Source organism: Arabidopsis lyrata, assembly GCF_000004255.2.
Source record: "Arabidopsis lyrata subsp. lyrata unplaced genomic scaffold ARALYscaffold_7, whole genome shotgun sequence".
Taxonomy (NCBI): Eukaryota; Viridiplantae; Streptophyta; class Magnoliopsida; order Brassicales; family Brassicaceae; genus Arabidopsis; species Arabidopsis lyrata.
This window is the reverse complement of record NW_003302549.1, coordinates 18,030,104-18,057,854: the sequence shown is the minus strand read 5'-3', so window position 1 is coordinate 18,057,854 and position 27,751 is coordinate 18,030,104. Positions and strand designations below refer to the sequence as shown.

Sequence of the window (27,751 nt, the reverse complement as noted above, 5' to 3'; positions counted from 1 at the left end):
AGAGATTGGCTTCTCAATTTTCGGGGCTTCAAAACGCATATATATAAGTGGTATTAAGGTTGAACAATCAAGATTCGAGTTGCCAAAAACTATCCTCCTGTTTTCGGAAAGGTTCAACTCGATTTCCCCTTCTTTTTCACGTTTTTACACTTCAGTCCCTGAACCTTTCTCTATTTACAGATTTTGCTCCAGACTTTTGAATTGATCGCAAATCCCCCTGAAATCAGACAGTTTCAAAACGATTAATTTAACCCAAAACTAATTCTTCATTCTCTTCAAATTCAGGGTGTTATACGGTTAAAAGATAAAGGATGTTTCTTTTTTTGGGATGGGGCGTTAATAATTGTTTTTGTAACGCCCGTAATTAGAAGAAATTGCGAAAATCAGATATGGGGTTATATTGATCAATTTGAAACTATGTGATTTGAGGGGGATTTCTGATTGTTTCAGAAGTTTGAAGCAGAATCTGTAAATAGGCAAAAGTCAAAGGATTAAAGTGAAAAAGAGGAAAATATGGGTGCACTCGAGTTTATCTCTCCCAAAATCGGAGGGAGAGTATTTGGCAAGTCAGATATTCGTTTTTTAACCTAAATATATCGTGTATATATGCGTTTTGAAGCCCCAAAGATTTAGAAGCCGATTCTCTTGTCAATTTGAGATTTTTGGTGAGTTTTTGAGACCCTTCCTCATGAACTCCGATTTGAATATTTGTGGGCAACTTGTGAAAGGATTTTGTTGTGGCTTAGGTTGATCGTGCTTCTCCATATTAGTGCATTAGTTTTGGGTGATTTTCAGATTTGGTAGAAGAGGTTGGAAGAATTAGAACTTGGTCTATACCGTGTTAGAAAGATCTCATTCATACGGATCCAACGCCACTGACATCTCATCAAACGGAAGTCGGAATTGATCAGAATCTGATTGATTACTCGCTTGAAATCCAATTTGGAATTGGTTGAGTTTTGAATTTGAACCGATCGTAATTTGGACCGGTGAATTAATTGGTGTTTTGGAACGTGTCTAGAATTGCCGTTAACCACTCTTTCGGTCCGAAAATCTTTCCAGGCAAGTTCTAACTCCCTTATTAGTTATTATACATTTGTATAATATTTAGGAATATGATAGAAAGAAGATATGAATTATTTGTATGTTTTGAATTCTGAAAATTAATTATTTGTTTTAGTATTATTATTTTGAATATGATATGGTGATGTTATTCTGTTAAGAACAGTATCAGCATGCTATTCTGATTTAGCTAGCTCTATTGAGTAATCTATGGCGGCCGGCATCGCCAACAGATGTATTCTGTATTCAGATATTCTGTTAGTGATATTGAGGTCGGTTAATGTCGTGGACTGTACTTCCTTATCACCTTGTTAGGGGCCAACATCCTTATCGAGTATATTATGTTAATATTCTATTAGTATATAGTTTGGGTCGACCAATGCTGGGGTTGTACCATTCCGATGTTGCATTACTGGATACATGGTCGTTCTGTTCCGATGTTATTACTCCGTCTGATGATATTATTCTGTTTAATTGATGTGATTATGCATTTCTGATTATATATCTTCTGATATGATTTACTTTATTTATATGTAATTAAATTGAAATTTATGTCTGTTAGTACCAACACGTGAACATTATTCTTTGTGAGATCAGACCGTGTTGGTACTTGTTCGTCGGGTTTGTAGTCTCACTGAGCGATTTTTTCCGCTCACATAAGTTCTGATTCCGTGCAGAGGTCGTTGAGGACGAGCATCGTGCAGCTGAGGTTTAGAGTTTATTTTTCAGTCGTAGAGCGAGACTTGGTAGATTTTCCAACGTTTAATTTATTTTGCTTTTGAGATTTGAAGTTTTACGAGATTTCAAACTTTATACATTATAAAAATTTTAGTATTTTTATTATATTATTTTTAGTAGTGCTTCCAAAAATTCGTTTAAATATTTGGATTGGAGCGTTACATTTTTTTTTAAGTTTTAATATTTTTGTTGTTATTTAAATGAAAATATGGGCTTATATATTCTATTATTTTATGAAAATTAGGTTATCGTTAATTAAAATTTTATTATAATCATATTTTATATTTTTCAATATTAAATTTTGGATTTTATTCGTTAATGAATCCTAGTATCTCGTACCTCTTATCTCCTAATGAGTTGCTCCCAAGTTATTGAGAAATTTCTACCTGAAAATGATGTCACTAAAGAAAATTTCCTATAATAATATATTGGAAGTTAGAATAATAATATAGTAAACTAAATAGCAAAAAAAGTAAAAACTAAGAGAATATAAGGATTAATTGTGGAAGTCGAAACTAACACAATCGAGATTTGTCTAGGGTTTTAATTTAGGGATACGATTTGCGAGAATTCTCAAAGAACGACAGAATCAATTGATACCAAAGATGGCGTTCTTGATATTATTAAGAAAAAGATGACTTTGATCGTACAAGAGTTTGATCGTAAAAGAAAAAGATGTTTGTGCTGTGAGAGCTTTGCGTAGTGTAAATTCTAGAGCGATATTGCTTGCTTTCTGCGAGAGCCTTGAATCTCTTTATATAGGGGTGATAAACCGCCTCTCCAGCGATAATCTCGGAAGATTTCCATTTATCTCGAAGTCGGCTTGGAATATCGCGGATTAGGATAGTTTCCTTATTCTTCGGGGTTTTTCGGAAGTTTTCCTGATTTGAGTTGATCCTTCGAGATTCTCCCTTATCATTTCCGGGTCTATCGGAAATGACCCTTCGGAAATGACGCCTTGCATGGAAATGATACTTTGAAGATGAATATTTTACCAAGTCTTTGTCTCGGGTGATGATGAAGACTTCGCCTCAGAGAACTTGTGTAATCGGCTCGGGTATACATGAGAGACTAGCTCGGGTACCCCGAGATGTCTTGTTCGGGTACCCCCGAGGCAATGGGCTTGGACACTCCGAGGCGATTGGGCTCGGACACTCCGAGGCGATTGGGCTCGGGTAACCCGAGATGTCTTGTTCGGGTACCCCCGAGGCAATGGGCTTGGACACTCCAAGGCGATTGGGCTCGGACACTCCGAGGCGATTGGGCTCGGGTAACCCGAGATGTCTTGTTCGGGTACCCCCAAGGCGATGAGTTCGGGTACCCCGAGGCGATCGGGCTCGGATACTACACGATGATGGGCTCGGGTATCCTAGACTGATTAGGTGGATAACCCGAGGTGGATGATGCGATATCCCGAGGTGATCTCTGAAAAACTCCCGAGGTAATCTAAGTCTGGCTCGGCACCAAAGGATGGAATCCGACCCCAACATTAATAATTTAATATGTGAAGTTGTTGCGGGAAATTTAAGAAATTAGGTATTCTAAAATGACTATAAGATATATAGATCCTGAAATTAGAAAGAACCTATATGGTAGATGAGACTTAGTTTATACTTAGGTTTTTTTTGTTTCTTCAAAGTTTATGCTTAGTTTATGCTTCTTTTTAAGAATTTTATATTAGAGTATGGGGTTGATCTGAGCTATATATCTAACATAGTTTAGTTTTCATGCTTTAAATATAAAAATCTTTAATAGAAAACCTTATTTATAAAGTGAAGGCCTCAAAATGAATTTAAATATTTTGAATTTTATTTTTCCAGTTTTTATTTAGAATGATTTTTCTTCATTTAAAAAATAAAAGTAAATGAAGAAGCGATGATATTTGAATTTTTATGGAATTTAATTTTTTAAATAATTAAAAAATCTTTTTAAAAGACAGAGTTTAGTTTCACAAAGCCTTTGTAAATTAGGGGTAGTTATCATCTAATTTTGTTTAGATTTAGTTCTAATTTCACTGTTTTTATAGTCAACCAATGAAAATGGAAGGCAATCTGATTATTATTTATGAAAATATTAAAAAAAATTAGTTATAAATTAATGATATATCATCATAGTGTTACACTAATTATGATTAAACATATAATGTTATGAATAATTAATTGTTTGCTATGTGTATTTTAATCCAATTAAATTTAGAAAAGTCAAAATGAGCATAACCAATTAAGAGTAACCTTATACTTGTGTGTCAAGCAAAAAAAAAAATTGTTTGTCTTGTGGAATACTAATGACATCAATTAAAATCTATGAAACCAAATCTAGAACTTTCGAACATAATAATAGCTATTAAATAACACATTAATCTAATGAAGATTCTTCTCTAGTCTCATCTTTAATTACCCCCAAGATAAAATTCCTCTAAACCTTATTATATAAAGGGGACATGGTGAGAACACTAAAGAAAAAAATTAGTTGTAGAAGAAATGGGAAGGAAGAAAATAAAACTGAATAGACTAGAAAGCCTGAAAGAGAGAAGTAGCAAATACTCAAAACGTAAAAAAGGGCTTTTCAAGAAGGCAGAAGAAGTAGCAATGTTGTGCGATTGTGAAATAATTTTGATTGTTGTTTCTCCGACCGACAAGCCTACCATTTTCCACACTCGTTCTAAGTATAAATTATTTGAACATAAATTTTCAAAAAATTAAACTATTGTTATTTATATAGTTTTTTTGTTGTTAATATAAAACTTCTGAATTTAGATCCATAAGCCAATTATTAATTCATCAATTTACAATAACGAGCTAAATGACTATAGATATCTCAATTACTTTCCACTTGTTCTTGTTTCTTCATAAAACAGTTTTGAAACAATTATAATTTAGGTTCACTTTTTTTTTTTAACTACTTAAGAGTGACATGGTAACATGCACTAGTCGGCTACATGTCCAATAGGAAGTGTTATTATAGAATCATTAATTTGTTGGTTATGAATTGATATTCCAATATTTGCTTAAAACTATGCTTTTGAAATTGTAGGTCCTTCAGTAAAATTTATGAGAGGTATTGCATGCTTTCATTACAAGAACGGGAAGAAAGGTGTGATCTTTGAGATTTGTATATTATTATTAGATAACTACATTGACATAGTTTTTTTTTATACATTGGCTGACTTTGGTTTTTTATGTATGCTTTCAGGAGAGCCTACACAATAAAGGTTGGATTTACTCATCACTTTACATTTATCAATTAAAGTTTAACCGCCAATATCTTTCTCAAGATTAGTTGGGGATATGGTTTTGACAATAGTTTAAGCATAAAAGATGTATACTTATTTTCGCAGTTTATTTGTTATATTCAAATCTAAGTTAATGTGATTGATATTATTAGTTTTGAATAAAAAGTAAAACCAAAAATAAAACTTATCAGAATATTAGAAGATTTAGTCAACTGAAGCTAGTAACGAACAACTATATAAATTTTCTCTTTTTGTTTTGTATGAAGCCTTTGTTTATTTATTTATTTTTTACATGTATATATAGACGTTGATAAAATTGATGAACCAAAACAATCCAGAAGTGACCAATGAAAATGATCAACTTTTGTCTGAAAGTGATCAATTTTCGCCTGAAATTGATCAATTTTCACCTAGAATTGATCAATTTTCGCCTGAAAGGTATAATTTTGTTTATATTCAAACAAATGCTTATATATTATTCAACATACTAGATCTAATTTTTATTTATTTACTGCAGAGGTCAAGAGATTCAGGTACACAAATATTTATTAAAAATATTTGATTAAATATATTGTTTGCTTTTAATAAATTTTTATTTAATACTATAGTTATTGAAATTTAGGATGATAATAAGGTCACTAAACGGAGAGAACTCAAGGAATTGTATGATGAGAAGACGTTAATTTTGAGGTAATGATTAAGAAAATCACTAATGAATATTCAATAAATAATTTAAATTAATTATCTTATTAATTTAGCTTTTTTATTAAGTTTACTTAAACTATTATTATTTATTAATTGACAAGAAACTGGGAAAGTCCGAATGAAGTTAATGATTTGAACGGACTCAATATAATGGAAGACTATTTAGTTACTTCTCTCAAGCATATCAGAAATTTCATAAAGGTAATTGCATATTAACATATAATAAATAAGATTTATTCTAAAATTCAAATGTGATTGGAATTTTGCAGAAAAATTAAATCTTGTTTCAGGTTAAGGTCCGAGAAGAACAGCAAAACTCTTATATGATTTGAAAATGGAGAGTTTATTTGCATTTTGCCGATTGAAGATCATAGGAAATTATGTTATGTTTTTTTATTTTTTTTTCAAATGATTCACATGTGATATGTTAATTCTTTTTTTTACCATTTACAGTGCAATAATATTTATAATTTTTCCGGACCATTTTCTTGAGAGTTGCACATTGTAAGATTTGCCTATTTGCAAAAAAAAAAAAGGAACGAAGAAAACTACATACATTAACTTCTTTAATTTCCTGCCAAAAATCGGTTAAAAGATAAAGGATGTTTCTTTTTTTCAGATGGGGCTATAATTATTTTTTTAAAAAAGTTTTAATATTTTTGTTGTTATTTAAATAAAAATATGGGCTTATATATTCTGTTATTTTATGATAATTAGGTTCTCGTTAATTAAAATATCATTATAATCATGTTTTATATTTTTCAATATTAAATTTTAGATTTTATTCGTTAATGAATCCCTAGTATCTCGTACCTCTTATCTCCTAATGAGTTTCCTAAGTTATTGAGAAATTTCTACTAGAAAATGATGTCACTAAAGAAAATTTTCTATAATAATATATTGGGAGTTAGAATAATAAAATAGTAAACAACATAGCAGAAAAAATAAAAACTAAGTGAATATAAGGATTAATCCTTTAATATGTGAAGTTGTTGCCGTAGATTTTATAAATTTGGTATTCTAAAATGACTATACGATATATTGATTATGAATTTAGAAAGAACCTATATAGTAGGTGAGACTTGGTTTATGCTTAGTTTTTTTTTGTTTATTCAAAGTTTATGCTTCTTTTTAAGAGATTTATTTCAGAGTATGGGGTTTATCTGAGCTATATATCTAACAAAGTTTAGTTCTCATGCTTTAAATATAAAAATCTTTAATAGAAAAACCTTATTTATAAAGTGAAAGCCTCAAAATGAATTTAAATATTTTGAATTTCATTTTTCCAGTTTTTATTTAGAATGATATTTCATCATTTAAACAATAAAAGAAAATGAAGAAGCGATAATATTTGAATTGTTATGGAATTTATTTTTTTGAAAAATAATTTAAAAAAAAAACTTTTTGAAAAACGGAGTTTATTTTTAAAAGGCCTTTGTAAATTAGGGGTAATTATCATCTAAATTTTGTTTAGATTTAGTTCTAATTTCACTGTTTTTATAGTCAACCAATAAAAATGGAAGGTAATATGATTATTATTTATGAAAAAATATTTTTGAAAATAGTTATAGTTTAATGATATATCATCGTAGTGTCACACTAATTATGATTATTTTATTTATGCTACATGATCATATAATGTTATGAATAATTAATTGTTTGCTATGTGTATTTTAATCCAACTAAATTTAGAAAAGTCAAAATGAGCATAACCAATTAAGAATACCTTTATACTTGTGTGTCAAGCAAAAAACAAAACATTGTTTGTCTTGTGGAATACTAATGACATCAATTAAAATCTATGAAACCAAATCTAGAACTTTTAAAGATAATAATAGCGCTATTAAATAACACATTAATTTAATGAAGATTCTTCTCTAGTCTCATCTTTAATTACCCCCAAGATAAAATTCTTCTAAACATTATTATATAAAGGGGATATGGTAAGAACACTAAAAAAAAAAAATTAGTTATAGAAGAAATGAGAAGGAAGAAAATAAAACTGAATAGACTAGAAGCCTAGAAGAGAGAAGTAGCAAATACTCAAAACGTATAAAAGGGTTTTTAAAGAAGGCAGAAGAAGTAACAACGTTGTGCGATTGTGAAATAATTTTGATTGTTGTTTTTCCGACCGACAAGCCTACCCTTTTCCACACTCGTTCTAAGTATAAATTATTTGAACATAAATTTTCAAAAAGTTAAACTATTGTTGTCTATATGTTTTTTTTGTTATTATAGAACTTGTGAATTTAGATCCATAAGCCAATTATTAATTCATCAATTTACAATAACGCGCTAAATGACTGTGGATATCTCAATTAGTTTTCACTTGTTCTTGTTTGTTTATAAAACAGTTTTGAAACGCTTATAAATAGGCTCACTTTTTTTTTAACTACTTAGGAGTGACATGGTAACATGCACTAGTCGGCTACATGTCCAATAAGAAGTGTTATTATAGAATCGTTAATTTGTTGGTTATGAATTGATATTTGATAACATCGTATTTTAGCCCACTTTTACTATGTTTTATTAAGGTTTTTCATAGAGAAAACAAGAGATATTCGAGATTTCAAGGATTTTTCCAAGTATTTATTCTTCAAGGATGAATTATGAGTTTTCAAGAAAAAAGAGTAAAAGTCGATTAAATTCCATTTCAAGACAGTTTCTGTACCTCAGAAGTATGGCGTATGTTCGAGGTCTTCCCGATAAGAAAATCAAGAGAACTTGGTAGAAATGGAAAGCTAGAAGAGTCAAGATTTTCTTGGAAGTATAATCAAAGCAATCCATTCAGGCATTCAGATGTTATGCCCAGAGGAGTGAAGATATGTCCCAAACCGGCCAAACTTCCTCGTAGCCGGTCCGGAGCCTCCTGGCGCCCCCGATCATGGAGCTCGTGCCCGGGCCTGCCTTCACACGTCCCACCGGTCATCCTGATTCGTCCCCGATCCATAAACTCAAGCCATCACTTAACCTAATTCATGGGAAATGACGATTTTGCCCCTTGACCTAATCGAAGCCTATAAATACCGAGACAAAGTGTTGAAACCCTACAGCCTCTTCACCCTAATTTCGACAGCCTCCTGCAGCCACCTCGACGAGACTTTCAGCTCTCCTACCTCCACCTCGTCGAAGCTCCTTTGCCATCGAAAAAGTCGTCTTTTGAAGCTCTCTCCTTTGTTCTTCATAGTTTTCTCTTATACTCTTTCTTTCAAGACTTTTGGGGAGACAAGTATCTTCTGTGACACTAGAGAAGTCTTCTTTGAACCCTCTTTGTTTTATTCAATTGTTTATTTTGTTTTTCTACTTCATCTCCATGTCGTTTCTTAGCATCATGAGCGAGTAGTTTTCTTTATTGGGTTTTATGGGGTGATTCAAAGGGGATTAATGATTCAAATCATATTAGGTTTATAGATCCGATATTTCGTTTATACTTAGATTCTTTTAGGACATCTTTTACTTAATGCATGTGTTTGGATTGATCACCAAACGCTGATCTAAGAGGTTAGGAGCTCTAATCAGGTAAACCTAATCTCCGACATAGTGTTACCAATCCTTCGTGTTGTTGCCTGCGTAAGTTGAGTAACAGGAGTCAAAGTACTTAGCGAATCCAACCTTAATGCGTCGATCTATGCGTCGTTGCCTGCGTTAGTTGAGTAACAGAGTATAGGGAGATATGCCAGCTTATTCTATAACCTAGGATAACTCGTTCATTCGCCTTTCGTTGTTATGAACTAGAACGAAAACATAGAAACCCTAGAGATCTAAACCCTAGTTAGTCGAGAACCATGATACCAGGAGAAACCCCAGAACAACCAACGCCTCAGTCATATAGTTTACATTCGATCGTTTATTTAGTTGCATTAGTTTTCTAAGCTTTCATTTATTTGCTTTCTTATTTCATTGCATTAATCATTAGGAAACCCAAAACCAAACCCCCCAAAGTTTAGTTTTGTCTTAGCTAGATCTTTTTGTTTGAATTCAATAACCCGTAGCTACACTCTCTGTGGGATCGATCCTAAAATACTACTCTGATTACTGTGCACTTGCAGTTTAACGTGTGGTCTTTCAGGTAATAGATTGAAGTGAACTTCCACACACATCAAGCTTTTTGGCGCAGTTGCCGGGGAGTGATTCAAGCTACCATTAAATTCGCTAAGAGATTTCTTCTGAGATACTTTGAGTTTAACGTTTACATTCTCACTTTTACTTGTCTTCGATAACTTCTTTTTTCCTTTTAATTTATGTTTTTGGTATCTGTAGTGCATGACAAGGAGTCAAAACTCAGGTGTGCCGCCATACCAAGATATAGAAAGACTAGAACGCAAAATCCAGAGACTTCAAAAACAACAATTGATGGCCGATCAACGGAACCCGCAAGACGGAGACCTTGATCCGTGACAACAAGTCCCAGCCCTAGGCGTGCATTGACAGCCCTTAGACGATGAAGATGGCAACCCCATATACGAACAGCCCGAAGAAAGACTCGACCCGAAAGATGGCCGGGATCGTGATCAACAAGCTCCTCCGGAAGCTAATCCTCAAGGAGTGGGAGACAACCTCAACGTTAATCTTCCGCAGCCCGCTAATGTCATCAATGCCCAACATCCTCTTAATGTTGCTGCAAGATATGCCACTTATCTTCCTCCTTTGAGACGAGCCGCTCCACACCGTACATTAGCCAATTATGATGCACCAAATCAATACCCACAAGATCGAGCTGCCATACGAGTACCTAACCCTCCAAGACGTGACTATGAGATCAAACCTCAAATCATTGGTCTTGTGAAGCAAAACCAATTCCATGGTTTAAACACGGAGTCTTTTCGAAGAAATCTGCAGTACAACACAATCCCGTGGAGTACCCGAAGACTATTTGAAGTGTAAGCTTTTTCCTTTCTCTTTAGCCAACAAGGCTCATAGATGGTTAATGTCTTTACCTCCTGGATCGATTAACAAATGGGAAGGATGCAAGTCAACCTTTCTCAATCACTTCTACACGAAGTCACAGTCCAATTCTGTAAGAAACAAGTTGCACGGATTCCAACAAGGACCTGTTGAATCATTATATGAAGCATGCAAACGATTCAAGGACTACGTGCAAACGATTCAAGGACTACGAATGCGATTGTCCTCACCATGGCTTCCCGGAAGGTAACCTCTTAAGTACTTTCTATAGAGGATTACATTCTAAGTTTCAACTTTCACTAGATAAGGCGATCAATGGAGATTTCACTACCAAAACCGTTCAAGAAGGACGAGATCAGATAAGGAATCTTGCCGCAAGCAAAAGTAATGCTTCCACCGATTTTGATAGAACAACCCGTTCTAATGACTCTGATGCAAAACAAATTGTCGAGCTGAAGGAAATGATGAATCAACTTCTAAGGAACCAAAACCATGCCGTGAATGCATGTGAGACGATTGGTAATGGAAACGCCGAGGCTTTCCAAGAGTTCGATGATACATTCAACCAAGAAGAGGGTACAACAAAAACTTCAATAACAACTTTTGGAATACTTCAAACCTTTCTTACAGCAACCCAAATTTGAAGAATCCTCAGGATCAAAGCTATCCGCAACGCAACGGAAGCTGTTTCAAAACCGCTTTCAAAATGCCAACTATGGTGCTAACAACTTCCTGCTGAGAGCTCCTTTCAACAACAACAACAAGGTGCCCTTTCAAGCCAGACTGATCCAAGCCGCGCCTTCTTAAGGAAGTAAACTCGAGATGATGATGCAAGAACTTCAAGCTTCTCATCATAAGACTTCTCGAGATATCAACGTGAAGATTGAGAACGTATATGGTAAATTGAATGAAAAGTTCGAAAGTATTTCCACACATGTGAAGAAACTTGAAACTCAAGTCGCTCAAACCTCCGAAGCCGTTAAGCGACAAACCGGTGTACTTTCTGGAAGAGCCAAATAAAATCCTAAGGGATATTGCAATGTTATCTCAGCCGTACCAGCTCTCCACACCCATGAAGCCGAGCCGCTGGTGCCGCTCTTTGATTCTCATGAAGACATTCGTATGACGCGAGTCATTGTTGAAGACAAGCCTGAACGCTACTTGTTACGGAGACTTATCAAAGTCGAAGATCCGAGACGTTTTGTCTGTTCTTGCTCCATTACTGTGGACGTCGGATTCACACACTCAAATATTTGTTTATTTAGTGGGAAAGATTATTCTTGAGGACAAAAATTGATATGTAAAAGCTATGAATTGTAATGGAAATGACTATAGTATAATTGCTAGAAAAATTGCGTGTCCTTTACATGGCTCTTGGCCCTATTACTTATACTAACAAACGACATTTAACTCCCAATTAAATGCAATTATTCTCTCTTAAATATGTATGTTACAATCTTTGAGTTTAATGCTCCAACGTTCAAATTTTGAATTAATCTCGATCTCCATGGGCTTTGCCCCCTTTAGCCCAAAAAGTCTCGAAATGGACTTCGACTATGTCCTCATCTTGAGGTGCCACCACTTCGACCCTTCTCCGTGATTTAACAATCTCGACCACGTTCTTGGGCTTGTAAGTCTAACGGGCTTTATGTTCCGCGGGCTTCTATCCTGCCTATGTGGCAATCTTTGGTTGGTCCCGAACCACCCGTGCGGGATCCGACACAAACAATTAGCCCTCCAAGTCTTCCGAAGTGTTATCTCAGTTCGGAAGATTTTGATGCTGAAATAACCAAAGATTGCGCCCGAGAATCTTCTGATTTCCCGCCGAAAATCTCAACATTCCTTTAATTTCGGCACTAGCCATTTTTAACCGAGTGACATCTGTCATCATTATGACCGTATATTAATTAATTACTATTAAAATGGGAAAAACCTTTCCACTTCCCACACGACTCCCGAGGCGGTTCCATCATTTAGCTTGCGTAAGGTAACTTCTTTCATCATCGTCTTTTTTACTTTTACTCTTGTGCTTTAATCAAAACTTCTCTCTACTCTCCTCCGCCAAACTTTTCTTTGCCGGACCTTGAATTTTTCATCTTCCACAATGACTTCTAGTTCCGATAGACCTGAGTCTCCGTCCTACGTCGAGAGACGTTCTAGTAACGACGAATGCACTCGCTCAAACGATATCGCCGGTCCGCATTACAGATCCACCTGTACCCTTCAATCCCTTGAGCAATTAAAGGGGCTTTGTCAGATTCCACCTGGAATCATGGCTGAAGCGCAAATAGCCGACCCCTCGGAATCCCCGGAGAACCACCGCGACGGCTACTTCTGTGTGTATGAAATCTGTTTCAGGGGCTGCGGATTAACCTTCCCCCTTCTCGAAGCTCTAGTTCGATACCTAACGGCTCTTGAGATTGTTTTACCTCAATTAACTCCCAATCTTCTCCGAACCATCCTCGGGATTATAACCGTTGCGGCGGAGGCTGGTTATATTATCGGAGTCTCCGAACTGAACAAACTTCTAAGCGTGAGAAGTTCGCCGGGGAAAACAGGGTACTTTTTGGCGTACCCAAACGCCAACAAAAACATCATCTCACACCTTCCAAACAAGGACGAAAACTGGCACCATCCTTGGTTCCTGATTAAGAAAACTCCCATCAAAGTGGTCTACGAAGCCTGGTAGAAATTAGGTCAGATACACATTTTTCTCGGTTGTTTTATTTTACTGACCAAACTCGCTGTTTCACTTCGCAGCTTTCATCTCTCCGACTCTTCCGTCTGAAGAATTCATCGAGTTCTTCAAAACAATCCTTGAAGGGGAAACCTTTTGGAATTCTTTCACCCTCGATCGGTTCATTGAAGCCAATCAAAAACTTAGGATGAGCCTCCCCAATCAACTTCATCGTCTTCCGCCTCCTCCCTCAACCCAGGGAATGTCAGCTCGGGCCCTCACTGCCCAGTGCAAGAAGCTTTCCAAGCCGATAACTGAGGCTTGCGATGAAAACAAAGCATTCCTTGCGATCGCTATTGACAAAAAAGACTATAGCAGGACCCTGCTGGTCGATGATAGCAGCACCGAGGGAGCCAGATCCGTTGCTGCTTTCAGTTTAACACCTCGCCGTGAACGTCGTGAAGAACGTTCTCCTCGGAGGGTCAGATCTCCTTGTCGTGATTCTCCTCGTCCTCCCCGAGATGATTTTAGCAACGAACCGCTTAAGAACTTGGTTCGCAGGAAGAGAGACAAGTCATCTCGCAGTGATTCTTCTCCGCGAAGGGAGAAGTCGAGGGCCCGGACTGACCGTTCTCCTCGATCGTCTCCTCCTACTAAACCAATGGGTCCTCCTGCTCCCGTTGACATGTCTTCCTCTTCCCAACACGGTGGTAAGAAGGCTGCCCGGAGCGTGTCTCCCTAGAAGGAAGGTTCTCAGCCTTAAGATGCTTCCTCGAAGTCAAAACCTGCTCTTGTCCCCCAGGTCAAATCGCTTACAGGTGACGATCTATGCATTATTAAAGGTTTTTATCTCATCCGGATTCCAAGTTTTATAGCTCTCCTTCTTCTATTTTCACAGCTATGGAGAAAGAAGGTAGCGTCTTTCGATGCTTCAAGACCCGATCGGGTCTGATCCTGCCGGATTTCGATAAGTGGCGTCCTGCAATTTGCGAACGCTATTTACTTCATGCGCATCATTCGTCTCGGGTTAGTTCCACCAAATTTTCCTAGTTTCGCTATTACCCTTCATACTGACTTACCATTCCAAATTTATACGAAATGTTAGGCAAACAGCGAACTCAACGATATGGTTGAGCACTACGAAGGATTGTTGCTTAGTCAGCTACAGGAGATTGATTCGTTGAAAGGCAAGCTTACTACTCTTGAGGCTAACCTCCGATCATCTTCCGGCTCCAAGCAGCAACTGGAAGACCAAGTTGACAGTCTCACATCTGAGCTCGGGACGATAAAACACGAATTGCAGGATCAGCATGATCGGAATTACCAACTCCAGGATGAACTTTCTGGTGTTCAGGACAGACTCACCGAGTCCGAATCAGCTGCTTATAACCTGACCAACCAATTTGCTGAACTTAACGCAAAGTATAAGGCGATCACCAAGTTGCGGGACTCCGAGTTGGCGAAATCGGTGTCAAAGGCGAGGAAAGAGGTCAAAGGACATGGGATGGACTTGATCCAAGGGGCCATTCGCTTCATGCAAACCGAGAAGTCACGATCGATGTTAGAATCTGACATCAAGGAGCACGAGAGCAACTTACTCCTGTTGGAGCAAATCCATGAAGAAAGTTTCTCCGAAGAGCAGGAAAAGACCGATCTGACGACTAATCTAGCTGAAAAGCGAAGTCGCCTCGCAACCATTCCTGCTTCCTCTTTCAATCCTCAGCAGTTTGAGGAATTCTTCACCGAGTCACCTCCCTTGGGCGAATCGGGTTTAGACTGGCTGGTAAGTCCATGTTCCTTAACACTTGCCCTTTACTTGCTTTTAAATTTTAGCTGACTGGAACTGTTCCTCCTAGGTCCTCATGAGACGGGAAGTGTTGCCCCATCTGAAGTCCCTGTTACGTCGGTTGTCACCCCAGAAGATGACTGCGCAGTCGAGAACGAGCATGGAGCTTCTTTTGAGCAAGTCCCGGCTAAAGAGGCGAGTGAGACCCTGATATCTGAAGTGGAGGCCGAGGTGTCTGCTTAAATCTTTATGTTTTTGTTTTCGCCTAAGGAGGCTTTATTATTAATTTCTTTTGAACATGATATTTGCCTGAGGATGCTTTTAAACCTTTTTGAATTATAATCCCTAGAGGGTTTGGTTAAAATAACGTGCAGGTTTGCAAAGTCCGCTTATAACACTCTTTGGCCTTGTGGCTATGTTTTTTGAGATTTTTAGGCTGATCAAGCCCTTCTCTTGGAATACGAGAACTAAGCTCGGCTTAACACGAGTTCCCCACTTCGGGTTTAGTCAACTCGGTGAATTCGTTGGGCTTGGGCCTTAAAAGTTTTTTTGCTTAACGGGCTTTTTGCCTTAAATGCCACGGTTGCTCTTTCCCTTTCTTGGGAAATAGGAAAAGCCGCACGACTTTAAGGCAATAACTGCCTTTTCTCTATTTTCAAAAACAGTTTTAACCACTCGGGAACGCTACCATCATTAAATTTACGGTTTCAAGATAAACCCTAGACCTATTATAAATAGGGGCATGTTTGCCTCTAACTTCTTCTAAGGAATTTCAAAATTCCCTTGATAATTTTTACAATAATGGAGAACGAAAATGTGACCCCCGTCGATCCTGGCAGCCCACTGTTCTTGTCTGGCGACGGCTTCGAGCCGACTAGCGTTTTCTTTCCTCATGCCGTGTTCCACTTCCCTTCGAGGGAAAAGAAAGAGGCTTACGACTTCATAGACAAGGTCAGAATTCACCTCTCTTGACCAAACCCTTATGCCTTTCTCTTTTAATTTACTTTTTTCTGTGACAGGTCGTCGACAAATATCGCCGTTTGGGCGACGAGAGGCAGCGGCTGGGCCTCAAGAGGCAAACACTCGAGGCTCGCATTGCTCAAGTGGAGAGGAAGGTGAGGGCTTTGGAGAGTGATCCCTTTCAATGGGAGTGGAGGAACTTCGATTCTATTATAGAGATCCCGAGGATGCTCCGGATGTATCTCCGTGCAAAAGGTCAAGTTTCGAGGCCAGTGAATGCATCGGTTAAGATCGCTCCGTCCGATAGCAAAGAAGAGGATGAAGAGGAGGGTAGCATCCATCGGAAACGAGCCCGAAGTGGGTAGCGAGCCATCTACTTCGAATGCTAAACCGGCGATGAAGGAGTCTGTTCCTGAGCCCCTTCCATAAATGTTCCGAACTTCGTTTCAATTTTCTTTCTCTTTTTTTTTAAGTGGACTCATAATGGGCTTTCAACCCGTTTCGTTTATGGAAGTTTTTTCTTCTTTCCTTTTCTTGAAATAGTTTCTGAGATATGTCTTGAATGCAGGATCGGTTAAAGGGCATAAATCTCGCCGCGAATCTCTTCATTCCAGGGTTGAATCCGCAGCTTGCTAGGAATATGACGCCCCTATAAATTACAGTTTCAACTTCCCTTCACTCCTCACTATTCTTCTTACTTCTGCAGGTATGGATTTCAACCTTCGATGTTCTGAGTCTATGCCAGATTTCTCCAGGATCGGAATGATGGATGAAGATGTTCCAACTGTGCCAAGTAGGCGACCTTCCCCACTTTGCGGCTTCTTCAGATCTCAAATCCGAGCTCCATGCGCTTTGATCAAGGATCTTCCAGATAAAGACCAAGAGATTGCGATGGCCTTTATCAAAGCGCTCGCAATTCAACATCGGAAGCTATCGTTGGAAAAGAAAAAACTTCGGAAAAAGATACATAGAATGCAACGCAGGGTCACTGCGATATCAAGAGATCTTCACATCCTCAGCTCTCACCCCGGAGAATGGATCGAGCTTGGAATCTCCGAATTTGCTCGTATCACGGATTGTATGATGCCAATTCTTGACCTCGCTGGTCAAGGAGTTCAAGTGTTCTGTTCTCCGGGAGGATTTCCCTAATTCGAAGTGTGCGAAGATCGACACTTTGTCTTGTTCGTTTGAATAAATGCTTTGCTTCCAGTTTCCGTGCGTTCACGTAGTTAAACTTTATTTGCCTTGTACGTTTGCATTGTCAAACTTTTTTCCTTTAAAGACAAAATAAAACAAAATTTTTATTAGTAGCTGAACTCGTTTCCGAGCTGCCTACGTACCCGTTTCGGGATCAAGCCACACCGTAGTTCATGTTACATAATAAAATGCATGCCCACTTAAACATAAAACTTCTTTAGGTTGATCACATTCCAAGGTCGCTGGACTGGATTGCCTTCTAAGTCTTTCAACCTGTAAACTCCATTTCGAACCACTTCGGTAACAATATAAAGTCCTTCCCAAATAATGCCGAGTTTGCCTGCGCCTTCTTCCTTTTTATTGTCGAAAACTCGCCTTAGCACATAGTCCCCTACAAAGAATGGCCTACCAAACATCATCATGTTTCACCCCTACTCCGCGACAAGCCCTGGCTCATATGCGGCGATTTTAATGAAATACTAGAGGGAGACGAACACTCTCTTCATGACATATCACCTTCGATTCCAGCAGGGATGAGGGATTTTCAAGATTTAGTCCGAGTTTGTGAGCTCACTGACATGAGTTTTCAGGGACAGCGGTTTACATGGTGTAATAAGAGACATGACGGTGTTATTTGCAAAAAAACTGGACAGAGTGCTAGTTAACAAGCAATGGATCCAGACGTATCATTAATCTTATTCTGTTTTTGAGCCGGGGGGTTGCTCTGACCATTTAAGATGCAGGTTTTATATCTCAGAGGAAGAGAAGAGAGTTAAAAAACCTTTCAAGTATGTCAATTCCATATCGTCGCTTCCGGAGTATCACCAAGAACTTGAGGCACGATGGCGTACGTCGCAACCTCTGTTTCACTCAACTTCTGCAATGCATAGATTTTCAAAGAAGCTTAAGGGACTGAAACCACATTTACGACAGCTGGGCAAAAAGATGGTCGGAGCTATCTCGATCAAAACAAAAGAAGCTTATAAATCTCTATGTGATTTGCAGGAGAAGACAATGGCTAACCCCTCATCACAAGCTGTTAATGACGAAGCAGAGGCATATGTAAAGTGGAAGAGATTATCAGACATTGAAGAAAGCTATTTACGACAGAAAGCAAAGCTACATTGGCTGAAAGTAGGAGACCAAAATAATAAAGCTTTTTATACTGCCGCAAAATTGAGGGAGATCAGAAACAACATTAAGGAGATTCAATGTGATGATGGTCGAATAGTTGATAATCTGGAACAGATCAAATTTGAAGCGGAGAGATATTTTAAAGAGTTTCTCTCGCTGAAACCAAACGATTATGTTGAATGGTCACGTACAAAGCTAGAGAAGATTCTGACTTTTCGATGTGATGAGAATGACAAGAAGTTGCTTACAGCAGAAGTATCAAAAGAAGAAATCAAAAAGGTGCTATTTGCAATGCCAGCTAATAAATCTCCGGGTCCAGATGGTTTCAATAGCAAATTCTTTAGGGAGTCGTGGTTGATAGTAGGTGATGACTTTACAGTAGCAATTCAATCTTTCTTTAAGACAGGGTTCCTACCCAAAGGAGTAAATTCTACCATACTAGCCTTGATTCCTAAGAAAAAAGAGGCTAAGGTAATGAAAGATTACAGACCGATCTCTTGCTGCAATGTTCTCTATAAGGTCATCTCTAAGATCCTTGCTAACCGTCTCAAGCTTATTCTCCCAAAGTTTATCTCGCCAAACCAATCAGCCTTCGTCAAAGACAGATTGCTCATGGAGAACCTCTTACTCGCCACTGAAATTATTAAAGACTATCATAATAAAACATTTTCCCCTAGGTGTGCAATGAAAATTGACATCTCGAAGGCATTTGACTCGGTACAGTGGGACTTTCTACTAAATACGCTGCGAGCACATGATTTTCCGGAAGTTTATGTTCGATGGGTATAAACATGCATCTCCACAGCCTCCTTTTCAATTCAAGTCAACGGTGAACTAGCTGGTTATTTTTGCAGCGATCGAGGACTCCGCCAAGGCTGCTCGCTCAGCCCTTATTTGTTTGTCATATGTATGAACGTCCTTTCCCAGAAAATAGACAAGGCAGCACACGATAAGAGAATTGGTTTCCACCCACGCTGCAAACAATTGAAGCTCACGCATCTATGCTTTGCAGACGATTTGATGGTATTTGTCGATGGAGAAAAAAAATCTATTAAGGGAGCTCTTGAAGTCTTTGATGATTTTGCCATCCACTCAGGTCTGAAAATCAGTCTAGAAAAATCAACACTATACATAGCAGGCGTCACTCTGGAAAAAAGAGAAGAAATTCTCCAACAATTCCCATTTGAATATGGCTCGTTACCAGTTCGTTACTTGGGGCTGCCACTGTTAACGAGACGAATGACAGCTGCGGACTATCTTCCACTTGTAGAAAAGATCCGAACACAAATAAATACTTGGACAGCAAGAACACTCTCCTTTGCAGGGAGACTCCAGTTGATCAGCTCAGTAATATTTAGCCTCACCAACTTCTGGATCGCCGCCTTTAGATTACCTAAAGCCTGCATTCGAGAGATTGATCAATTATGTTCAGCTTTCTTGTGGTCTGGGCCCTCCTTGAATGCCAAGAAAGCTAAGGTAGCATGGTCAGATGTTTGTACACCGAAGAGCGAGGGAGGCCTGGGTTACGCTTAGTAGAAGAAGCAAACAGAGTGTGTATGTTGAAGTTGATTTGGCGAATCCTTTCAGCTCAGGGTTCTTTATGGGTAGACTGGGTAAAAAAATACCTCATTCGCAATGGCTCTTTCTGGGCAGTGAAAGAAAGCTCTACTTGTGGTTCATGGATTTGGAAAAAACTACTAAAGTATCGAGAGAAAGCAAAGCAGTTCCATAAGGTGGAGGTGAAAAACGGAGAAACCACTTCTTTTTGGTTTGGCGTGTGGAGCCCTTTAGGGCGTCTTCATGAAGTACTAGGGGAAAGAGGTTGTATTGATTTGGGCATTCCAATACACAGAACTGTTGGAGACGTTCTGAACTTGGCCAGAACAAGGAAGCATCGACAACCTCTACTAAACCTAGTTGAAGCTGAAGTAAAGAAGCAAAAACAGAACCGACAACAGGGGTACCATGACGTTGCTTTATGGAAAGGAAAGAATGATGTTTATAAGAAGAACTTCTCAACAAAGGAGACATGGTCACAAATAAGAACTGCAAGGATGACAATGGAGGGTTACAAAGAAATATGGTTCCCGAAAGCCACACCGAAATATGCTTTTCTAACTTGGCTGCTGTTGAAAAATAGACTTGCAACAGGTGAGAGAATGCATAATGGAATCAGAATGCTAACACCAGTTGTGTTTTCTGGAACTACCCTTTGGAGACCAGAGAACATTTATTTTTCCATTGCACCTACTCGCAGAAGATTTGGGAAGAGCTAGTGAGAGGAATATTCAATGAACACTTCGCGGCGAACTGGAATGATGTGATGTTGATACTAGCCAGAAAAGATTTGGACAAGGTAAAGAGATTCCTTCTTGGATATACTTTCCAAAACACGATACACTCTATTTGGCGAGAGAGGAATAACAGACGACATGGCGAACCACCTTCTCCGACGGAAAGGCTGGTAAGACGGATAGACAAAAACGTGAGAAATCGGCTGTCTACGATCACAAGAGGAGGTGACCTCGATGGTGGCATCCAAACGTGGTTCGCAACAAGGCAATAAGAAAGTTAGACTCTTTTATTTAGAAATTTTAAAAAGTTTGCATTCAATGTATAAACGTTTATTTTTTCTTTGAATATAATTTAACATTAAATTCAAAAAAAAAAAAAGAATGGCCTACTTTTGACTTTAGAATTGTAGTATCGAGCTGCTGCTTGCTGGTAATTTTGTATCCGAATTAGAGCTTGATCTCGTCTTTCATTGATGGTATCCAGCGAGTCATCGAGCATCGCTGAATTCTCTTCCTCATTTAATGGTGCTTCTGTTCGGCGAAGGCCAGGCACGTTGAGTTCAGCCGGTACTACTCCATGCCGTAAACCAGAGAGAACGGAGTTTCCCCAGTAGGTCGTCTAGGAGTTGTACGATAGGCCCATAGGATGGGTTGGAGTTCATTATACCATCCTCCTTTTAGGTGACTCAGGCGATTTTTGAGATTGCTCAGAATTGTCTTGTTAACTGACTTTGATTCTCCATTCCGAACAAAAAGCCTCGAACTCGTGCGAGATGAACTGTGGTCCATTATAATTAACTATCTCGTATGGAACCCCATGTCGACATATGATATTTTTCCAAATGAAAGTATTCACCGCCGAATCTTTGATGCTAGCATATGCTTCAGCTTCAATCCATTTTGAAAAAGAGTCCGTCAAAACCAACAGGTATTGTACTCCTCGAGTTGATCTGTGCAATGGTCCAATGATATCCATCGACCACCTCATAAATGGGTACGGGGCGGAGATGGAGGAGAATAATTCCGAAGGTTGATGGATCAATGGTGCATGAAGTTGACAACGTTTACACCTTTGAGCGAATTTGACACAATCCGTGATCATAGTGGGCCAATAATAACCCATTCTTTTTATTTTAAAAGCCATAGCCCTTCCAGATGAATGACTGCCACAAAGCCCTTCATGTACTTCTCTCATGACGACTTCAACTTCGGGCCCAAAAATGCATAATAGGTAAGGGTCACTGACACCTCGCTTATACAACGTATCCTTTGATAGACAAAATTTTGCGCTAACGATTCTCATTTTCCTGGCTTGCCACTTATTTTTTGGGAACTCACCTGTCACGATGTAGTGCTTTATTGGCTCCCTCCAATCAGCTCCCCAATCTTTAGCCGGAATTTGGTCAATCTCATGAAATACTCGTGGTTCTGGTTCTGGATGTTCATTTGGTTCAAGGTCTGGTTCGGGATTGTCGTCTTCGATTAATGGTTCCGTCTCTATAACTGTTTCTAGAAGTATATCTGTCTCCTTGTTGTGTTTTTTTGACTTCCTCCGTTTAACAGGTGGCAGCTCGACCTCGGGCTCACCACGTTCACGCGCTGCTGCTCGAGATCTTGTAACAACGAGAGCTTCTTTGTCAGCTTTAATGCTTCGCTCCGAGATGCATTCCACCGGAATGATTATTTTCAGCTCAGGATCTGATGTTGACGCTAACGCGGCAAGTGCATCTGCGGTTGTGTTTCTCCTTGAGGTATGCGAATTAGTTCAAATTTATTGAAGTCTTTGGATAGACCCTTCACTACTTCGAGGTATGCTTCCATTCTCAAGTCTTTCGCTTCATAATCGCCATTGAACTGATTAACTACTAACTGTGAATCACAATAAGCAACCACATCTTCAGCTCCAACTCCTTGTGCCAGCTGAAGTCCGGCAATTAGTGTTTCATACTCTGCCTCATTGTTAGAAGCATTAAACAATAGGCGGAACTACTGTTCAAGAATTTCCGACGTTAGAAATTCCAACTTGATTCCTACCCCGGATCCTTATTTTGATGAAGATCCGTCTACGTACAGTTTCCAAGTCTGATTCTCTGGTTGTCCCGGTGTGCCTAGCACTGGTAGTTCGGTTAGAAAATCCGCCAAAACTTGAGCCTTCATGCTGACCCGGCTTTTATACTCTATATCATATTCACTTAGTTCCACTGCCCATTTTGCCAATCGTCCGGACTGATTTGGACTATGAAGTATTGTTCGGAGTGGCTGGTTGGTTAACACTTCGATTGGATGAGATTGAAAGTATGGACGTAGCTTTCGGGCTGAAGTTACTACTGCAAGTGCGAGCTTCTCCATCATTGTATACCTTGTTTCTGGATCTGTCATTGACTTACTTATGTAGTAAATTGGCTTTTGCTCTCCGCGATCCTCCCGGACCAAGACTCCACTAACTGCATGATTTGACACTGAAACATATAAATAGAGCTTCTCGTCCACTTCGGGTTTAGACAACACAGGTGGAGTAGTCAGGTACGCTTTAAGCTGTCCGAAGGCTACTTCACACTTCTCATCCCAAATGAATCCTTTGTTTCCCTTCGAGATTTGATAAAAAGGTAAAGATTTATCCATTGATCTTGAAATAAACCGGTTTAGAGCTGCAATCCGACCAGTCAAACGCTGTACTTCTTTGAAGTTCTTTGGAGATGACATGTTTAGAAAGGCATTGATTTGGTTTGGATTGGCTTCAATTCCTCTTTTCGTCACAATATAACCAAGGAATTCTCCGGGTGGGACTCCGAACGTGCACTTCGCTGGGTTCAGCTTCATTTGATACTGGTTGAAAATCTCGAAACATTCCTCCAAATGCTTAACGTGATCCTCTTTTTTCAACGACTTAACCAACATATCATCTATGTAGACTTCTATTGTCTTTCCGAGGTGCTTATGGAACATTTTATTGACCAACCGTTGATAAGTTGCTCCTGCATTTTTTAAACCAAAGGGCATTACCTTATAATAATAAGTACCTCTATCCGTGATAAACGACGTTTTTTCTTGGTCCTCAGGATTCATCATTATTTGATTATAACCCGAAAAAGCGTCCATGAAGGTTATAATTCATTCCCAGCGGTAGATTCCACGAGCCGGTCTATATGCGGGAGCGGGAAACTATCTTTTGGACATACTTTATTGAGGTCGGTGAAGTCAATGCACACCCTGTCTTTTCCATTCTTCTTTTCGACCACGACGGTGTTTGCCACCCACTTCGGGTACTGCACCTCCCTTATAGACCCTATCTTTAAAAGTTTGTCCACTTCGTCATTTACGGCTTTTGCTCGTTCGACTCCGAGCTTTCTCCTTTTTTGTTTAACAGGCTTGAAGCTTGGATCAACGTTTAGTTCATGACAAATTATGCTTGGATCTATGCCAGGCATATCCGCTGCCGACCATGCGAATGACATCTTGTTTTTCCTCAAGAGTTCGATCAAAGATTCTTTAATTTCGCAAGTCAAAGTAGCTCCAATTCGGATTTTCCGATTTGGTTTGTCTTCTTCTAATACTACTTCGATTACTACATCATCCTCTTTCTGCCCACTAGGAAATCTTGGAACTATTCCCTTCTTCGCAGGTTTCGTTAATTGCTATTGGATCTTCAGTCGGTGACATAACACGTTCGTGAAGCTTCTTGATTTCCTCGAATTGTTTCCACTCCACTAAGAGTTGGAAATTTGATGCATTGATGATATGTTGAGGGGACTGCCTTCATTTGATAAATCCATGGAGTCCCAAGGATGATGTTGTAAGCTACCGGTTTATCAAAAACAACGAAGACTACGATTTTTGACACCCTTTTGGCAAGAACTGGCAGCTTGATCGTTCCGAGAGACATGGCTGACTCACTTGTGAATGCCACTAAAGGAGATGGAGGTCCCACTATGTCTGCCCGACTGATTCCCATTCTTTCCAAAGTACCTAAAACGATTAAATCGACCGAACTGCCCGTATCGATGAGAATCCTCGACAATTCGAAGTTGGCAACATCTAGGGTAATGGCTAGGGCGTCATCATGAGGTCTTTCGAGGTGACGTGTTTCTTCTTCATCGAATAATATTGACGCACCTTGAAAGTCAACTTCTTCGCCCAGGCTTGTCTTGAGTGAGAGATTTCGCCTATGCTTTTTTATGGCACTGATCGTATCTCGGCAAAGTTTGGAACCTCCAAAGATTACATTGATTTTTCCCTTCGAACTCCTAGGTTCTTCTTCATTGGACAACCTTGGTCTTTTTATGTTCTGATCTTTGGAGTTATCTTTCGCTTCGTGGTATTCCTTCACGAAATTTTCTATCTTGAATTTGGAAAGATCTCCACTGGCCCATAGTTCTTCGAGATGCTTTTTGAGGACACTACAGTCTTTGGTTAAGTGTTCGGTTACCTTATGGATGTCACAATACAAACTTTCGTCACGGACCCAAGTGTTTGACCTCGCCTTTCCTTGAAATTGCTTCCCGACGGTATTGTTGAAGGTTTGCGATCCAAACTTTTTTGGTCCTTGGTTCTCCCTAGGCTCAAACTTTTTGGTAGGGAAGGTGACCACTGGTTTCGCTTGTTTGTTCCTTTTCGCAAAACTCTCTTTTTCGTCTTCTACTTCCATCCAATTGTTTGCACAGAAAAGTGCATCTTGAATCGTATCCGGTTTGTGAAGTATTAGATCCTCTTTGAACCTTGAATCATGCCACAAACCTTTTCGTAGGGCAGACAAAGCTGACTGCTGCGAGATTCTTGGGAGTTTTGATAGCACCCCCTTGAATTTGGTAATGAAAGCTCTAAGTGACTCATTCGGCCCTTGTGTTAGATTCCAAAGGTCAGCATCTGAAACGATTTTATCCATAAGGATAGAATATTGTTTTAGGAACACGGCCGACAACTCGTCAAAATTAATTATTGAGCCTGGTTCCAGCTGGGTGAACCACATTAGTGCTTGACCGCAAAGGTTTTCCGAGAAGAGTTTGCAATATCATGCATCCTCATCAGCTTCATCCAATTCGACTCTTCCAGCAGCAATCAGAAAAGCTGCGAGATAGCTCTTTGGATCTTCCAGTCCACTATAGGATCCAGTTTGAGTTTCCGAGAATCTTTGATTCTCAAATTTACGATTCGCGGGATGAAAGGTGTTCGCCTAGCTTCCTCAATGACTCGGTTGATATCCGGCTCCAAACTAGTGGCCTGGTGGAACTTTGATTTCATTTCTTTTAGTTCCTGGCTAACCTTTCTCATGGTTTCGAACTGGTCGAAGCTTTCTTGCTCGTACTGATCCGCAAGCTGATCTTCATCTCCGAGCTGCGTCTCCCCTTCCACCGGTTGAATTGCTGGGTTAGGAGTTGTTTGTTCGTTGGTCTCATTTCGCACAAGGGAGCTTGGCGAATTGAACATACTTCTTCGGACTCCATCAGTATTTCCTTCACTTAGAGAACGAACACGAGATTGTATAGTATTGACGCTTTGACCAAGAGATACCTGGGTTGTTTTTAGTGTGTCCACAGCCTTTTCCACGTCCGAGAACTTCTGTGATATTTCCGACATGGTTTGCTGCATGGCCTTGAGAGTTTCAGCTACTGACGAGTCAGGGGTGCTTCCTCCAGACATTGCTGCTTATCTCGGAAATGTAGTGAAGAAAATCTGACAACTCAAGAATCTTCTGTCCCCACAGGCGGCGCCAAAATATGGACGTCGGATTCACACACTCAAATATTTGTTTATTTAGTGGGAAAGATTATTCTTGAAGACAAAATTTGATATGTAAAAGCTATGAATTGTAATGGAAATGACTATAATATAATTGCTAGAAAAATTGCGTGTCCTTTACATGGCTCTTGGCCCTATTACTTATACTAACAAACAACATTTAACTCCCAATTAAATGCAATTATTCACTCTTAAATATGTTTGTTACAATCTTTGAGTTTAATGCTCCAACGTTCGAATTTTGAATTAATCTCGATCTCCATGGGCTTTGCCCCCTTTAGCCCAAAAAGTCTCGAAATGGACTTCGACTCTGTCCTCATCTTGAGGTGCCACCACTTCGACCCTTCTCTGTGATTTAACCATCTCGACCACGTTCTTGGGCTTGTAAGTCTAACGGGCTTTATGCTCCCCGGGATTCTATCCTGCCTATGTGGCAATCTTTGGTTGGTCCCTGTGAGACCCCGTCCCGGACGTCTCGGCGTCCAGCGACCATGGTCACACGTTCGTGCCTCTTCCCGGCCGAACCTCCATATTTTTTGCGATTTCACATAGAATTGCCTTTACGAGGCTTACTTCTGTAATCGCTTTCTTAGTACCCAGCGGAAGTCTTTCTACCCTTGGTTTAATTCCAACCAACCCTTGTACCGGTTTGATCATCTTTGTCCATTAGACTTTAGATCGATCATTAACTCGGCCAAGTCATGCAATTTGTTCGCTAACCATTCTAAGTCTAACGATTGCATATTCTTTGTATCCCTAATCCAACGGCCAATTCCCAAACGTCTATCTTAACTAATAAGTTAGATGCATTTACATACCTTGGCCTACATGCGGATTTGATTCCTCTTCGATCCGTCTATTGATCCTTCTCTTAGCCCTCTCGTCGCCTTATTCCATTCGTACAACGATTCTTAACCAATCGTGTATTGATAGACCAATCTCTATCGTTACTTAGCCATTCATCCAACCAACCCCACTGGTCTAAGTCCCTACGATAGAGATTGGGGATCGTACGTTTTCCTTGGTTCACGGTGGCCAAATCAAGCTCTTGGCTCATTGGTCCATCCGTCCTCCAAACGTACACCCCTTCGGTTTGATGGTGGACGATCAAGCCCTCGGCTTATCGAACCATCCATGTTTCCGATCCGATCGTTTATCACTACGACCGCCCACGGTCTACTAACCGTTTACTCGTACGGTCCATGGTGGTCATAACGCCTTCGGCTTACCGATCCATCCATGCGATCCGAACAATATCATTATCACACCCAAGGGTAGCCCATGAAATCATTCGTCGGATTATCGTAGGCTAGCCCATGAAATCA

At 39.3% G+C, this 27,751-nt stretch overlaps 3 protein-coding genes and 1 pseudogene across 5 annotated transcripts; 3 read left to right on the top strand and 1 right to left on the bottom strand.

The window, feature by feature from the left end:
* Positions 1-27,751, top strand: part of LOC9306489 — a 59,990-nt pseudogene that overhangs the window by 4,888 nt on the left and 27,351 nt on the right.
* On the top strand, positions 4,057-6,342 carry LOC9304479 (agamous-like MADS-box protein AGL66). Its single transcript, XM_002870371.2, has 8 exons — positions 4,057-4,465; positions 4,834-4,893; positions 4,993-5,011; positions 5,337-5,470; positions 5,550-5,565; positions 5,655-5,722; positions 5,839-5,938; positions 6,028-6,342. Exons 1-8 carry the CDS (start codon positions 4,281-4,283, stop codon positions 6,067-6,069), a joined length of 624 nt encoding a protein of 207 aa, XP_002870417.2. The 5' UTR covers positions 4,057-4,280; the 3' UTR covers positions 6,070-6,342.
* LOC110226638 lies at positions 15,691-17,267 on the top strand. 3 transcript variants are annotated; one of them, XM_021018828.1, is made up of 4 exons: positions 15,691-16,056; positions 16,125-16,220; positions 16,262-16,349; positions 16,772-17,267. In XM_021018828.1, the coding sequence occupies exons 1-4, from the start codon at positions 15,907-15,909 to the stop codon at positions 17,212-17,214; spliced, it is 777 nt and encodes a 258-aa protein (XP_020874487.1). In that variant the 5' UTR covers positions 15,691-15,906; the 3' UTR covers positions 17,215-17,267. The 3 variants fall into 3 exon arrangements, with proteins under 3 accessions (XP_020874487.1, XP_020874488.1, XP_020874489.1); XM_021018829.1 differs by lacking the exon at positions 16,125-16,220; XM_021018830.1 differs by lacking the exon at positions 16,772-17,267 and having other exon boundaries at positions 16,181-16,331.
* Positions 17,302-25,673, bottom strand: LOC110226080. The gene is made up of 2 exons (XM_021016664.1): positions 24,804-25,673; positions 17,302-17,339 (listed from the first exon to the last, which is right to left on the bottom strand). The coding sequence occupies exons 1-2, from the start codon at positions 25,654-25,656 to the stop codon at positions 17,302-17,304; spliced, it is 891 nt and encodes a 296-aa protein (XP_020872323.1). The 5' UTR covers positions 25,657-25,673.

What these genes read in the sequence shown, in the direction of transcription:
- LOC9304479 (XM_002870371.2), top strand. Translation starts at nt 4,281, where the DNA reads ATGGGAAGGAAGAAAATAAAACTGAATAGACTAGAAAGCCTGAAAGAG. An exon ending in ATTTTCCACACTCGTTCTAA is followed by an intron (nt 4,466 to 4,833) that starts GTATAAATTATT and finishes TTGAAATTGTAG; the next exon opens with GTCCTTCAGTAAAATTTATG. An exon ending in ATATCAGAAATTTCATAAAG is followed by an intron (nt 5,939 to 6,027) that starts GTAATTGCATAT and finishes ATCTTGTTTCAG; the next exon opens with GTTAAGGTCCGAGAAGAACA.
- LOC110226638 (XM_021018828.1), top strand. Translation starts at nt 15,907, where the DNA reads ATGGAGAACGAAAATGTGACCCCCGTCGATCCTGGCAGCCCACTGTTC. An exon ending in TTGCTCAAGTGGAGAGGAAG is followed by an intron (nt 16,221 to 16,261) that starts GTGAGGGCTTTG and finishes ATGGGAGTGGAG; the next exon opens with GAACTTCGATTCTATTATAG. An exon ending in CGAGGCCAGTGAATGCATCG is followed by an intron (nt 16,350 to 16,771) that starts GTTAAGATCGCT and finishes TTACTTCTGCAG; the next exon opens with GTATGGATTTCAACCTTCGA.
- LOC110226080 (XM_021016664.1), bottom strand. Translation starts at nt 25,656, where the DNA reads ATGTGGTTCACCCAGCTGGAACCAGGCTCAATAATTAATTTTGACGAG. An exon ending in CGAAGAAGTTGACTTTCAAG is followed by an intron (nt 17,340 to 24,803) that starts GTGCGTCAATAT and finishes TTGTCTTTAAAG; the next exon opens with GAAAAAAGTTTGACAATGCA.